Source organism: Prionailurus viverrinus, chromosome B2, assembly GCF_022837055.1.
Source record: "Prionailurus viverrinus isolate Anna chromosome B2, UM_Priviv_1.0, whole genome shotgun sequence".
NCBI lineage: Eukaryota > Metazoa > Chordata > Mammalia > Carnivora > Felidae > Prionailurus > Prionailurus viverrinus.
The window spans coordinates 89,895,923-89,909,650 of record NC_062565.1 but is presented as its reverse complement, the minus strand read 5'-3'; the positions used below and the strand labels follow the sequence as shown (position 1 = coordinate 89,909,650).

The 13,728-nt window shown below is 35.9% G+C and overlaps 1 protein-coding gene across 8 annotated transcripts in view; it reads left to right on the top strand.

The window, feature by feature from the left end:
• The window catches only part of USP45 (ubiquitin specific peptidase 45), a 77,946-nt gene that overhangs the window by 29,367 nt on the left and 34,851 nt on the right, over positions 1–13,728 (top strand). For 6 of the 8 annotated variants that reach the window (XM_047858348.1, XM_047858345.1, XM_047858346.1 and 3 more), the window contains exons 6-8: positions 2,049–2,191; positions 2,555–2,650; positions 6,759–6,889. In XM_047858348.1, the coding sequence (XP_047714304.1) occupies positions 2,049–2,191; positions 2,555–2,650; positions 6,759–6,889 (370 nt within the window). Of the gene's footprint in view, positions 1–2,048; positions 2,192–2,554; positions 2,651–6,758; positions 6,890–10,018; positions 10,151–13,728 lie in introns of those variants that run through there. The other 2 variants (XM_047858353.1, XM_047858349.1) reach the window with 2 other exon arrangements.

Below are 13,728 nucleotides of genomic sequence, written 5' to 3'. Positions count from 1 at the left end.
GTCTCCCTCTCTCTCTGCCCCTTCTCTGCTTGCTCTGTGTCTCTCTGTTTCTCTCTCAAAAATAATAAACAGTAAAGAAATTTAAAAAAACTCATCAGAAGCTTAGAGGGCCAAGATTCTACTGGATCTCCTGTTTAATCTGGTACATTTTTCATTTACATTAAATTTTTATTATGGATGTTCTCGCCAACATCACAGCCCTGTGGAAGAAAGAATAGAGACGTTTTCTGATCCCCACCCATCTGGGGAGATAGCCAAATATTTAAAAGTTAATTAGCAATGCAAGACACTATATCAGTATTAGATGAATAAAATGTATAATTGCGAAGAACTACAAAATCTGAAAGTTGAAAGGCATTTAAAATAATATTTTAGTTAAAACCAAAAGATTGGAGAACTTGGCAATTTCCCATCAAACTTCAAATTATATTTTGATTCAGAAAGTAATGTGCTGTTAAAATGTATGATCAATCATGTCAGTTAATAAATGTTAGAAATTATTCATTTTCATATTGTTTTTAAACATGAATTGATATTATAATGTTCAAATCTGTATTAATTATACAAATCAGTGAGCCCAAAACATGCACTTATATGCCAAACATATAGGTGTTTTTTTTGTTTTGTTTTGTTTTGCATCTAAGGCATGTCCTAGCTTTCTTAAAGAGCTGCACCACAGAGTCACTATAAAAACACAAAAGTCCCATCAGTTTAGTAATAATGAAAAACTCCAAAAATGGCAAACTGAGGGGGCAGGGAAGAGGCCCATAGGCCAGGGGCACAGGACCCTTGCTCATGGCATTTGGGCTGGCCACAGGGCCCTGGTCCCTGGTGTTTTACTTTTTTATAATATAGTTATTAATTTTTTAAACTTTTTATTTTGACAATTTCAAACTTACAGAAAAGTTGCAAGAATATAAAAAAATGCCACCATCTGATGATTTTCCAGTTCCATCATTTCTTCTATTAGTTGGCGTTCTCTTGTAAGGAAAAGTTTTTCTCTTTTCCTCCCATTTAAAAAACCTATTATCCATTCAGATCCATTCTCATTTTGCCCAGTGAATAATAAACTATTAGTACCCTTCTTTATTTTGATATTCAAATTTTCCCAGATTGGACCAGTGGGAACTTACTCAAAATGGTGTGTATTTTGACATACTCATCAGTTTTTTTGAACACTTCCTTATTTTCTGGCACAATAAAAATGTTATAGGTTTATTTTGTTACTTTGCTGCCCCCGGTTTAGAATCAGGAGTCTTGGGGGCGCGTGGGTGGCTCAGTCGGTTAAGCGTCTGACTTCAGCTCAGGTCACGATCTCACGGTCCGTGAGTTCGAGCCCCGCATCAGGCTCTGGGCTGATGGCTCAGAGCCTGGAGCCTGCTTCCGATTCTGTGTCTCCCTCTCTCTCTGCCCCTTCCCCATTCATGCTCTGTCTCTCTCTGTCTCAAAAATAAATAAACGTTAAAAAAAAAAAAGACTGTTTAGAATCAGGAGTCTTGATTTCTTTATTATTTTTTTCAACGTCTATTTATTTTTGAGAGAGAGAGAGACAGAGCATGAGTGAGAGAAGAACAGAGAGAGACATAGTATCTGAAGCAGGCTCCAGTCTCTGAGCTGTCAGCCCGGAGCCTGATGTGGGGCTCAAACCTACAAGCTGTTGAGATTATGACCTGAGCCGAAGTCAGACACTTAACTGACTGAGCCACCCAGGCACCCCAAGGAGTCTTCATTTCTTTTTGTGGGGAATGGTATTTAGGAACCAAGATCTGGATGTTCTCTCCTTATTTTTTTTACTTTATTCTTTTTTAATTTTTAATTCATCTGGAATTCATTCTTCATTATGGTATGAGGTACAGATGTGTATGTCAAAATGAAAAATTATTTAGTAGGAGGATACCAACTGGAGACATTTATTTGTCCCTGACATCACTTCAGGGACAGTGATTCAAGGGGAAATGTTACTTAATTTTAAGTAATATATTTAAATTATTTTAAATGATGGTTATTGAATTTTATATCTTATGTCAGTTATGTTTTCTCTAACTTAGGTGCATTCTCTAGAATCTTAAAGCTTTGTGAAGAAAAATATGAAGCAGGTGAAAAAAAGAAAGGAAGAAAAGGCAACAGTGTAACACCTGTGAAAGGAATTACAAATTTAGGAAATACTTGCTTTTTCAATGCAGTCATGCAGGTAAGAGCCATCAGGAAACTTTGTAAAATGTAAACGATTAATTTATATTTATTGGCACACCTGTAAACTAGCAAATGACAGCTAAATGTTCCCCTGGAGATTTTTCTGTTTTCGGCCATCTTTAACCATTGCTGCATAACGTACGTATGCCCCCTTTTCACACAGTGCTTCTGGAAGGCCTTCTCTGTGTTTTACTGTGATTTAATCAGTAATACTGACATTTATTAAATGTGAACTTTTTTTTTGTAAACTTAAACATTTTTTTGCTATGTTAGATGACGTTTGAGAGCTTAAGAGAGTATTCCATAGAATCAGAGGCATATTACAACTGAATCAGAAGACTTTACTTTTGTTTTCTTTTAGAACTTGGCACAATCTTATATTCTTTCAGAACTGATGAATGAGAGCAAAGAAAATGGTACAAAACTCAAGATTTTTCCTTCCTCAGACTCTCACCTGGTAAGAAGAATGACTACCTGGATAATAGCTCTTTTTAGATGAGCCACTGATGGTGTCAAAATCTACCTTTAGTATTTCTGCAAATGTTAACTGAAATGATGTTTTGAAAAAATATTTTGAAAAAATCATTCAAAAGCATTTTGTGAAATAATCAGATTTTAAAATTCTAAAGTTATACCTTCAAGATCTGTTAGGGTTCAAACGTATCATGGGTCAAACAATACAAAAATATTAAGGCAGCTTTCAAACAAATATACTGGAAAAAACAAAAGGCGTTTGTTTTGTTGAGCAAAATGTGTAGGACTCCTGTTTTGTAATTACTGGTAACATTTCCTTAAATATAGCATTTTAATTCTTTAAAGGTAGATTTGGTTTTAATGGTGAACATCTAAAGGTTTTTAGGAGCCTAGTCTGAAAATGGGTTTTTAAGCTAGTGAGAAAGGAAAAAACAAACAAACAAACAAAAAACAGCACTTAACATTCAGAAGCTGGCGTGGCACCTACAGTTAGGCCATATTGTTCAAATGGTCTCACAGAATGCCAACCTCAGGCTAGGTTGCTCTGAGACTGACAAACTAAGACAAAGCAAGGCTACTTCATAATTTTATCTAAACACAGACAAAAGCAAAGTTCGTCTACCACTGAGAAAAATCCCAAACATCTTCTTTGACCAAAGTGAGAGACTGCTACTTCTTTACTAGTTATAGCTTTATCCTTGATTTTGTCTCCCAAAGAGACTAGAATTTAGGTTATCCTAACTCAAAGATAAGATTTATCAAGATACCCAGTGATAGAATTACCCCCACTTTCTGACAGCATTCAACTGAGAGCAGACTTCTGCTTCCTTAGACTCTCCCCTAAATTACTTATCCAAAACTCAAATCCTCTATCAGTTCTTTCCAACACCCTTTTATTGAGACACCCCATGGTTTCCCATCGTGTATGTTGTCCCCAAATGCAACAAGTAATAAACCCCTCTTGTTCAACTACCAGTGTGTTCCTGGTGGTCTTTGGCTTGAGGGAGCTGACACTAGTAATAATGTTTTTAGTTAGAAATTGTGTGTGTGTGTGTGTGTGTGTGTGTGTGTGTGTGTGTGTGTGTGTGTATTGGAGGAAGACAGTGTATATATAGCTCATGATCTGGCTTTTGAGAACACTTAAGAAAGGGGAGTTTTAAAAATTCTTAGCTCAGTGTAGTAATCTTAGATTTTTCTTTTCCCCAAGGAGGCAGATTTGAAAGACGATATTGTATTTCTTTGTTGAAAGACCAGCCTGTAAACTTACTGCCTGTTCAACCCCTTAAAATCTTTATGGTAGGTCCTATACTCTTCTAAAGTTGAGTGAGATAGTGAAAACCATTAAATGGAAGTTGATACTTAGTCACTTGAAAAGATTTCCTATTAAATATGATTGAATGTTAAGTATTTTACATGTAGAACTGTGTCTCAAGATTATTATAGGGCAGTTAGATACTATAACTGATCACTTTAGGTTTGCATTATTCTAAGAGGAGAGTTTCAATCTTAGAGCTTAGATACATAGGACATACAGTTGACCTGAGCTGGAGGGCTGTCAGCGTAGATCACTGCTCTTTGAATCACCAGTTTTACTTTGCCCTTTGTAAACTGTATGCCTTTTGTTTCTTTTCCTTACCTTATTGTGCTGGCTTGAACCTCTAATAACGTGGACTAGAAATGATGAAAGCAGGCATCCTTGCCTAAAATCCCCAAATTAGGGGGAAAATATTCTTTCAATAACATTAGGAATGAAGTTAACTGTAGGTTTTTCATAGGTGTTCTTTTTTGTTTATTAATATCTGAAAGTTTGTACCTTTTGACCTCATTCACCCATTTTACCTACCCCCTCACTCCCTGGCTCTGGCAGCCACCAATCTCTTCTTTGTGTCTATGAGCATGTTTGTTTGTTTGTTTGTTTGTTTTGGGGTGTTTTGTTTTAAATTCTACATGTAAGTAAGTTCATATGGTATTTGTCTTTCTCTGTCTGACCTATTTCAATTAGTATGCCCACAAGGTCCATCCATGTTGTTTGCAAATGGTAGGATTTCATTCTTTTTTATGGCAGAATAACATTCCATTGTATAAGTATACTACATATTCTTTATCCATTCATCAGTTGATGTATACTTAGGCTGCTTCTATAATTTGACTATTGTAAATAATGCTTCAATAAACATAGGGGTATGTGTATCCCTTTGAATTAGTGTTTTTATATTCTTTTTAAAAATTTTTTAAATATATTTGTTCATTTTTGAAAGACAGAGACAGAGCACAAGCAGGGGTGAGGCGGAGAGAGAGGGGGACACAGAATCTGAAGCAGGCTCCAGGCTCTGAGCTGTCAGCACAGAGCCCGACATGGGGCTCAAACGCACAGACCATGAGATCATGACCTGAGCTGAAGTCGGACGCTCAACCAACTGAGCCACCCATGAGCCCCTAAATTTTTTTTTTAATGTTTTTATTTATTTTTGAGAGAGCGAGAGCGAGAGAGAGAGTGAGCGAGCACGAGCAGGGAGAGGGGCAGAGAGGGAGGCACAGAATCCAAAGCAGGCTTCAGGCTCCGAGCTGTCAGCACAGAGCCTGATGTGGGGCTCAAACCCATCAACAGTGAGATCAAGGCCTGAGCTGAAGTCAGATACTTAACAGACTGAGCCACCCTGGCATCCCAGTGTTTTTGTATTCTTTAGGTAAATACCCAGTTGAGTGATTACTGGATCATATGGTAGTTCTATTTTTAACTTCTTGAGGAACCTCCATACTGTCTTCCAGAGCGCCTGCACTAGTTTGTATTTCCACTAACAGTGCACAAGCGTTTCTTTTTCTCCACATCCTCACCAGCAGTTTTTTCTTTTATTTTTGATTTTAGCCATTCTGACATGTGTGAGTTAATATCTCATTGTAGTTTTGATTTGCATTTCCCTGATGATGAGTGATGTTGAGCATCTTTTCATGTGTCTGTTGGCCATCTGGATGTCTTCTTTGGAGAAATGTCTGTTTATGTCTTCAACATGGCAGAGAGCACTTTTGATACTCAGAGACTATGGAAAAATTATAGCCTGTCCTTTCTGTGGTTTTAGTCAGATGGTAGATTTAAAAAAAAAAAATTTTTTTTTTAATGTTTATTTTTGAGAGGCGGGAGGGAGAGGGGCAGCGAGAGAGGGAGACACAGAATATGAAGCAGGATCTAGGCTCCAAGCTGTCATCACAGAGCCTGATGCAGGGCTTGAACCTATGAACCGTGAGATCATGACCTGAGCTGAAGTCAGATGCTCAACCCACTGAGCCACCCAGGTGCCCCAGATGATAGATTTTTTTTAAGGGTAGTTGGTATGAAATATATATGTAACATGTATTTCATAAATACACGAATGAGGCAACATATTTGGTAGTTGTATTAGAAGATCACTTTCTATAATGTCCCAAGATAATATTTGGCATTTGCTTTTAATTCATTGTTTGTAAGGAGAGAGGATTACTGGTGAAGATAACATTTTAGAAAGCAAAACTTGGTGGGGGAAACATTTTAGAATAAAATGGGTTTCTCCCTCACACAATTTTAGCTGCTTTTGTCAAGCTTTTTCTCTCCATTTTAAAAGAGAGGGAATGGTGTACTAATTTTGTGACATAATTTCCCATTCCTTATTTTATTCATAAAATATTTTGGGAAAAGAAAGCTATGGAGTTTGCTAATAAATATAATTTATCATTATATTTGATAAATATAATTTATTAAATATAATTTATGATTGGAAATAAATACATATCAAGTAGATAAGTAATTTCACTTTTAAGAAAGCACATTAAGGGACATTTATAAGCAACTAAATATTGGTGATTTAACTCTTAAACTAATACTTTCATTAAGTAAAGAGCAGAGGATATGAGAATACCTGTGTTTTTCAAGGTAAGACACTTAATTCCATTATCCCATTTTTTTAAAAATTCATTTTACATGTGTGGGAATAAAGTTTCTTAATGCACTTGAGGCAATTTAGTTGTCATCATTTAAACAAAGTATAACTCTTAGTTTTTAATAATATTTAAGTTTAAAATTGCATATTTCTGACAAAGAGTTGATCATGTTTTTAAAGGACCCATTAATGGTGGAACTTTCAAGCCCTGGACCATTGACCTCAGCCCTGTTCCTGTTTCTTCATAGCATGAAGGAGACTGAAAAAGGACCACTTTCTCCTAAAGTTCTTTTTAATCAGCTTTGTCAGAAGTGGGTGCATCTAAATTTTTGATATAAATAATTATGAGTTATAAAATTCTAATGTATCACTTAATATGGGTAGTTTCACTCTTACTATAACACTATTGTCTAGACTCTCAAGAGATTAAGAACTAATATTTGTTTAATTGCAGCTGTGTGCTTTATGTAAATTATATCTCATAATAGTCTGAAGAAGTGCTTGTTTATCCCCATTTTATAAATAAGGAAACTGAGACTCACAGAAGTTGAGTAGCTTACTTAGTTGTATAGTGACAAAGCCAGGATTCAAAAAGAGGTCTGTCCTGATTCAGAAGCCCATGATGTAAGAACAAAGAGTAAGAAAACTATAGAATTGTAAAATCTAAAAGGTGCCATAATAGGTCATCTGAACCTAGTTTTCTTATTTTTACTTTTATTTTATTATCATTTTAAGTATACTCAACCTGCAATATGGGGCTCAAGCTCATGACCCCAAGATCAGGACTTGCATGCTCTACCAACTGAGTCAGCCAGGTGCCTTCCTTATTTTTATCATTTTTTAAAAAATGTTTATTATTTTGAGAGAGAGAGGCAGAGAGAGGGAGAGAGAGAATCCCAAGCAGGCTCCAGGCTGTCAGCGCAGAGCCTGAAATAGGGCTTGATCTCATGAACCGTGAGATGACCACCTGAGCCAAAATCAAGAGTCAGACGCTTAACTGACTGAGCAACCCAGGTGCCCCTTTCCTTAGTTTTAGAAATGAGCTTCAAGGCAAATAGAGTTTAAGTGAATTTCTCAAGATAGTACTGTATGTTCAAAAACAAAATCCTTGGGTACGTGGAAATACATACATACCATAAAGGACCTGATGCAACTTTAATGCTTTCACTTATTCCTTCATCTGAAAAAATTGAGAACTGAGGCGCCTGGGTGGCTCAGTCGGTTAAGCGTCCGACTTCGGCTCAGGTCACAATCTCACTGTTCATGAGTTCGAGTCTTGCGTCGGGCTCTCTGCTTACTGCTCAGAACCTGGAGCCTGTTTCAGATTCTGTGTCTCCCTCTCTCTCTGACCGTCCCGCATTCATGCTCTGTCTCTCCCTGTCTCAAAAATAAATAAAACGTTAAAAAACAATTTTTTTTAAAAAATTGAGAACTTATTTGTGTCAGTTACTTGCTAGATTCTAGGGATACACAGTGTATAACATATTAAAAATAGATCCTGTCATGGAGTTCATGAGCTAGTCCAGTCCACAATTACTAAAATAGGTAGAAACAAAATTCTTTAAATGGGAACTTAACATTTTTTTTTTATATCTCTAGGCTTCAAAATTTCATTTTAATTTAAGCTAGTTACTTGTGCCATGGCATTATATTGTATTTTATCTCATAGAATTGTACCAAGGTTAATTTTTTCAAAAATAATTGTGAAAAGAACACTTACCATGAGCTCTACCTTCTTAAATTTTTTCTTTTTTTCTCTTGAAGTTATTTATTTATTTTGAGAGAGAGAGAGGTGTGGGGGAGAGAATCTTAAGCAGGCTCTGTGCCAACAGCACAGAGCCCAACTTGGGGTTTGATCCCACCAACTGAGATCATGACCTGCTTTGAAACCAAGAGTTGGAGACTTAACCTACTGAGCTACCCAGGCACCCCTACCATCTTAAAATTTTTAAGTATACAGGGGCACCTGGGTGACTTAGTCAATCAAGCATCCAACTTCGGCTCAGGTCATGATTTTGTGGTTTGTGAGTTCAAGCCCCATGTTGGGGGCTGTGCTGACAGCTGACAGCTTAGATCCTGGAGCCTGCTTCAGATTCTGTGTCTCCCTCTCTCTGTCCCTCCCCTGCTTGCACTCTGTCTGTCTCTCTGTCTCTCTTTCTCAAAAAATAAACAAACATAAAAAATATTAAGAAATAAATAAACATTAAAAAAATTTAAGTGTACAAAATATTGTTGACTGTAAGTGCAATGCTGGACAGGAGATCTTTAGAGCTTGTCCATCTTGCTTGACTAAAACTTTATGCCTATTGATTATTCCTATTTTTCCTTCACTCCAGGCCCTAGTAGACAACATTGTGCTCTTTCATTTTATGAATTTGACTATTTTAGGTTCTTCATATAAATGGAATCACACTATTTGTTTTTCTGTGACTGGCTTATTTCACTTAGCATACTGTGCCGTGGTATTTTGAATGTGGTCAAAAACATAGAGGGTTTATTATGTGTTTAATTTAGTAGGCAAATGCTGTTTTTCAAAACCTGAAGAACAGAAAGTCCCATAAAAGTCTCAGAGACTTTGGTGCCTCACAGAGTTCAAAAGTTTTTAGGAATTTATGTCAATTAGAAATTTGTTTTTGGATCTCCAAAAATAACTGTTTTGCATTTTTTTTTTGTTTTATAAAGATTTATAAATTTTAAAAAATGTTTAAATAATAGGTGTTCATGGATAGACATTCAAAGTAGTATTTATCTTATTTTTTTCAAAAGTGATTATGCATACACAGACATATACACAGATTGTTTGCAACTTGTTTTGCTTAATACATTTTTTACATTTTTCCATTTTAGTGCATGTGGGTATGACTTACTTGATTTTACGTGTGTGTGTGCTGCACTTGTGAGAGTACATCAGTAGGATATATAGAATTACTGGATCAAACATCATTTGAAAACATTAAAAATTGCCTTTTGTTTTTTATGTTTACTTTAAAAAGAGATGTATATTGGGTGGCTCAGTAGGTTGAGCATCCGACTTCGGCTCAGGTCATGATCTCGTGGTTCGTGGGTTTGAGCCCTGCATCAGGCTCTGTGCTGAACACTTGCTCAGAGCCCAGAGCCTGCTTCAGATTCTGTGTCTCCTTCTCTCTCTGCCCCTCCCCCACTCACACTCTATCTCGCTGTGTCTCTCAAAAATCAATAAATGTAAAAAAAAATTTTTTTTAAGAGATACATATTAAGAAAAGTAATTTTTAAAAACCTGGTGAAGATTTGAGCCATGTATGTTGAGTCTGTTTTGGGACTTTGTTCTGTTCCATTGATCTGCATGTCTATTCTTACCCCAGTCCTCCACTGTGTCAATTACTGTAACTTTATAGTAAGTCTTGGAATTGGAGAATGAGAGTTCAAACTTTACTTTTTTTTTTTTTTTTTAACTATTTCAGGTCCTTTGCTTTTTCACATGAATTTTACAATCAGTTTGTTAATTGGGATTGCATTTGGAGATCCGTTTAGAATGGACATCTTAACCATGTTGCGTTCCAAAGCATGATTATGACATATCTTTTCAGTTATTTAGGTATTTGATTTTTCTCATCAAGTTTTGTGATTTTCAGCTTACAAATGCTACACAATGTTGTTAGATTTACCTTTAGAATTTCATGTTTTTAAATACTATTTATTGTAAATTGGTACTTTAAAGAAATTTCAATTTCCAGTTGTACGTTTCTAATATACAGAAATATACTTGGTTTTTGTATATTGATCTTGTTTCTTGCTGCTTTGTTTAATTCATTTACTGGTTATAATAGCTTCATGTAGATCTTTTGGGATTTCCTATGTAGACAATAATGTCATTGGTAAATAAAGACCATTTTATTTCTTCCTTTAAAATTTGTATCCTTTTAGACCTTTTTCTTTATATAGCTGGCAAGGACCTCCAGTACAATGTTGGAGTGGTGAAATATGCATCTTTGCTTTGTGTCTGATATTAGGGGAGGAACATTCAGTCTTTCACACATAAGTGTGATAGCAGCTGTAGGTTTTTCCTAGATGCCTTTCATCAAGTTAAGGAAATTCCCATTCCTAGTTTTTTCTGAGGATTCTCATCAAGAATAACAGTATTTGAGGGGCGCCTGGGTGGCGCAGTCGGTTAAGCGTCCGACTTCAGCCAGGTCACGAACTCGCGGTCCGTGAGTTCGAGCCCCACGTCGGGCTCTGGGCTAATGGCTCAGAGCCTGGAGCCTGTTTCCGATTCTTGTCTCCCTCTCTCTCTGCCCCTCCCCTGTTCATGCTCTGTCTCTCTCTGTCCCAAAAATAAATAAACGTTGAAAAAAAAAATTAAAAAAAAAAAAAAAAAAGAATAACAGTATTTGATAAACTCCCAATACCCAATTTTTCCTTAAAAAACAACAAAACTTTATTATTTAAATAAATAAACATTATGTATTACCATTGGTATACTTTGATTCCTGGCCCAGAGAAACCATGAGATAATAAATGTTTTTTTCTTTTAAGAAAAAAGAATGGGTATTAGATTTTATTAAATGCTTTTCCTGCATCTATTGAAATAATCATATGGGTTTTTAAAAATCTGTTGAAACAGTGAATCGTATTAATGGGTGTTCTGAATAGTTTGTATATTTGACATACATTAAGCTGTACATATTTAAAGCATACCATTGGATAAGTTTTGAGATACTATATATATATATATATATATATATATATATATATGTATGTATATACATACATATAATGTATATCTACATACTTGTGACACCATTGCCACAATCAGTGTGATGAATGTATGCATCACCCCTAAAAGTTTTCTTGGGCCCTTTTGTGATCCCTCTCTCTGGACTGTCTCGCCTAAACCCCTCCCCTCTGTACCACTTACCTGTTCTTGTCACTGTAGATTCGTTTGCATGTTTTAGATTCCTATATACAGTGTGTACTCTTTTTTGTCTGGCTTCTTGCTATAATTATTTTGAGATTCATCTACATTGTGTGTATACATTACTTGATTTTTGAAAGTTGAACCAGTCTCTTGTAGTTTCTATTGTAAGAGTGATTATCAGACATTTCTACCACTTGTGAATGTTGGGAGCAAATTCTTCAACTTTCTTCTGGATTCCCCACCCACCCCAATTCTTGTTATTTTGCAGTAGTTTTAAGGATCACAAGAAGTTGAAATAAGAGTACAGAGTTACTGTGTACCCTTTATTTCGCTTCCACTATCAATAATAACTTAAACAACAGTGCATTGTCAAAACCAGGAAATTGACATTAACACAATACTGTCAACTCTCCTACAAATCTTTCTTGGATTTCACCAGTTTCTACATGCATTCTTCCTTAAAAGGTTCAAAGATGCTCTAGAGTGATCTTTTCTTTATACTCATTTATGCCCATCTTTTGCTTTGTTTACTCCTTCACTCTTTTATGTTGGTAACTAATATTGATGTGCTGAGCTTTCTTTGGGTTTTGTCCATGAGGAAATATATATGTATGTGTGTGTGTATATATGTGTGTGTGTGTGTGTATATATATATATATACAAATATGCATGTGTATGTATATGTGTATACACATATATGTATATACACACACACTGCAAATATATGTGTATACACATATACATACATATACATATTTGTAGTTTTGTGATACTCTATGGTATGTCATGTACATTAAGGAGTGCCACCAAATTCTCAAAATACTATTATCTTCTAATTTACTAGTTTGCCCTTCAACTGTGTATAGAATTTATCCTATCTATTGATTTTTATATCTGTAGTTTTATTTTCTTCTAATATTTTCAATTGGCTATCTTATCAATATCTACATATCCCTTAAAAAAGTTTTTTTTTTTGGCGCGCCGGGGTGGCTTAGTCAGTTACGCGTCTGACTTCAGCTCAGGTCATGATCTCATGGTTCATGAGTTCCAGCCCCACATCAGGCTCTGTGATGACAGCTCAGAGCCTGGAGCCTACTTCAGATTCTGTGTCTCCCTCTCTCTCTGCCCTGCCCCACTTGTGCTCTCTTTCTCTCTCAAAAATAAATAAACGTAAAAAAAAAAAAGTTTTTCTTTTTTACCTAATATCTAGGCTTTTATTGGCATGCCTTTATCTTTTTGTACATTCTCAACATATTGTAACATCTTTGGATAAGTTTTATAAAATTTATTTGGAGTGAAGTAAATGCATTTCAGTTGTTGATTTTTTAACATCAGATTTCTTTGTGTTTTATGATATTGGTTTGCAGGCTTCTTGGGAGTAGAATTTTTTGTTTGTTTTTTCCCATTTTTCCCCCCTTTGCTTTCTTCCATTTCCTCCACCCTTCCTTGTTTCCCCTGCTGCCTTTTTCACATCCTCTCCCTTCCATAGCCTCTTTTCCTCATATCCCTCTCTTCTCTGCCTAAAAATGTCAAATTTTAAGATAGCCTTACCTCTGAACTCTGGGCTGGCCTTGGAGATTGAGGTCTTGTATTGGCTTACAGTTACTCTGCTGCCCTCATCTGGGGGAGGTGAAAAGAGTCAATAGAAGGTTTGGCCTGGTTTCAGGTCTCTAGGCTTAGTATGTGTTCTCTTGTAGCCTTAGTTAGTATTTGTCTAAGAGCTTCCTTTCAGGCTCTTGGTAAGGTTGACCAACCACATATTTGTGGGTTCATTTCTGGGTTCTCTATTCTGTTCCATTGATCTATGTGTCTGTTCCTGTGTCAGTATCATACTGTCTTGATGATTACAGCTTTGGAATACAGCTTGAAGTCTGGAATTGTGATACCTCCAGCTTTGGTTTTCTTTTTCAGGATTGCTTTGGCTATTCAGAGTCTTTTGTGGTTCCATACAAATTTTAGGATTGTTTGTTCTAGCTCTGTGAAGAATGTTGGTGTTATTTTGATAGGCATTTCATTGAATATATAGATTGCTTTGGGTATTACAGATTCTTTAAGTCCTCTTAGAATTTTTGACCCAGTCCTAGGTAGAAGAAGAAAGAAAAAAAAAATCTAGGTTTGTTTGTTTATTTATTTTCAAGTTAGTTAACATATATGTCGTATTGGTTCCAGGATTAGAATTTAGTGATTTGTCATTAATTTTCTTGAATGGTTTAGAAGGCAGTAACTGGTCTGTGGATAGTTGAGATGGAGCTGTAG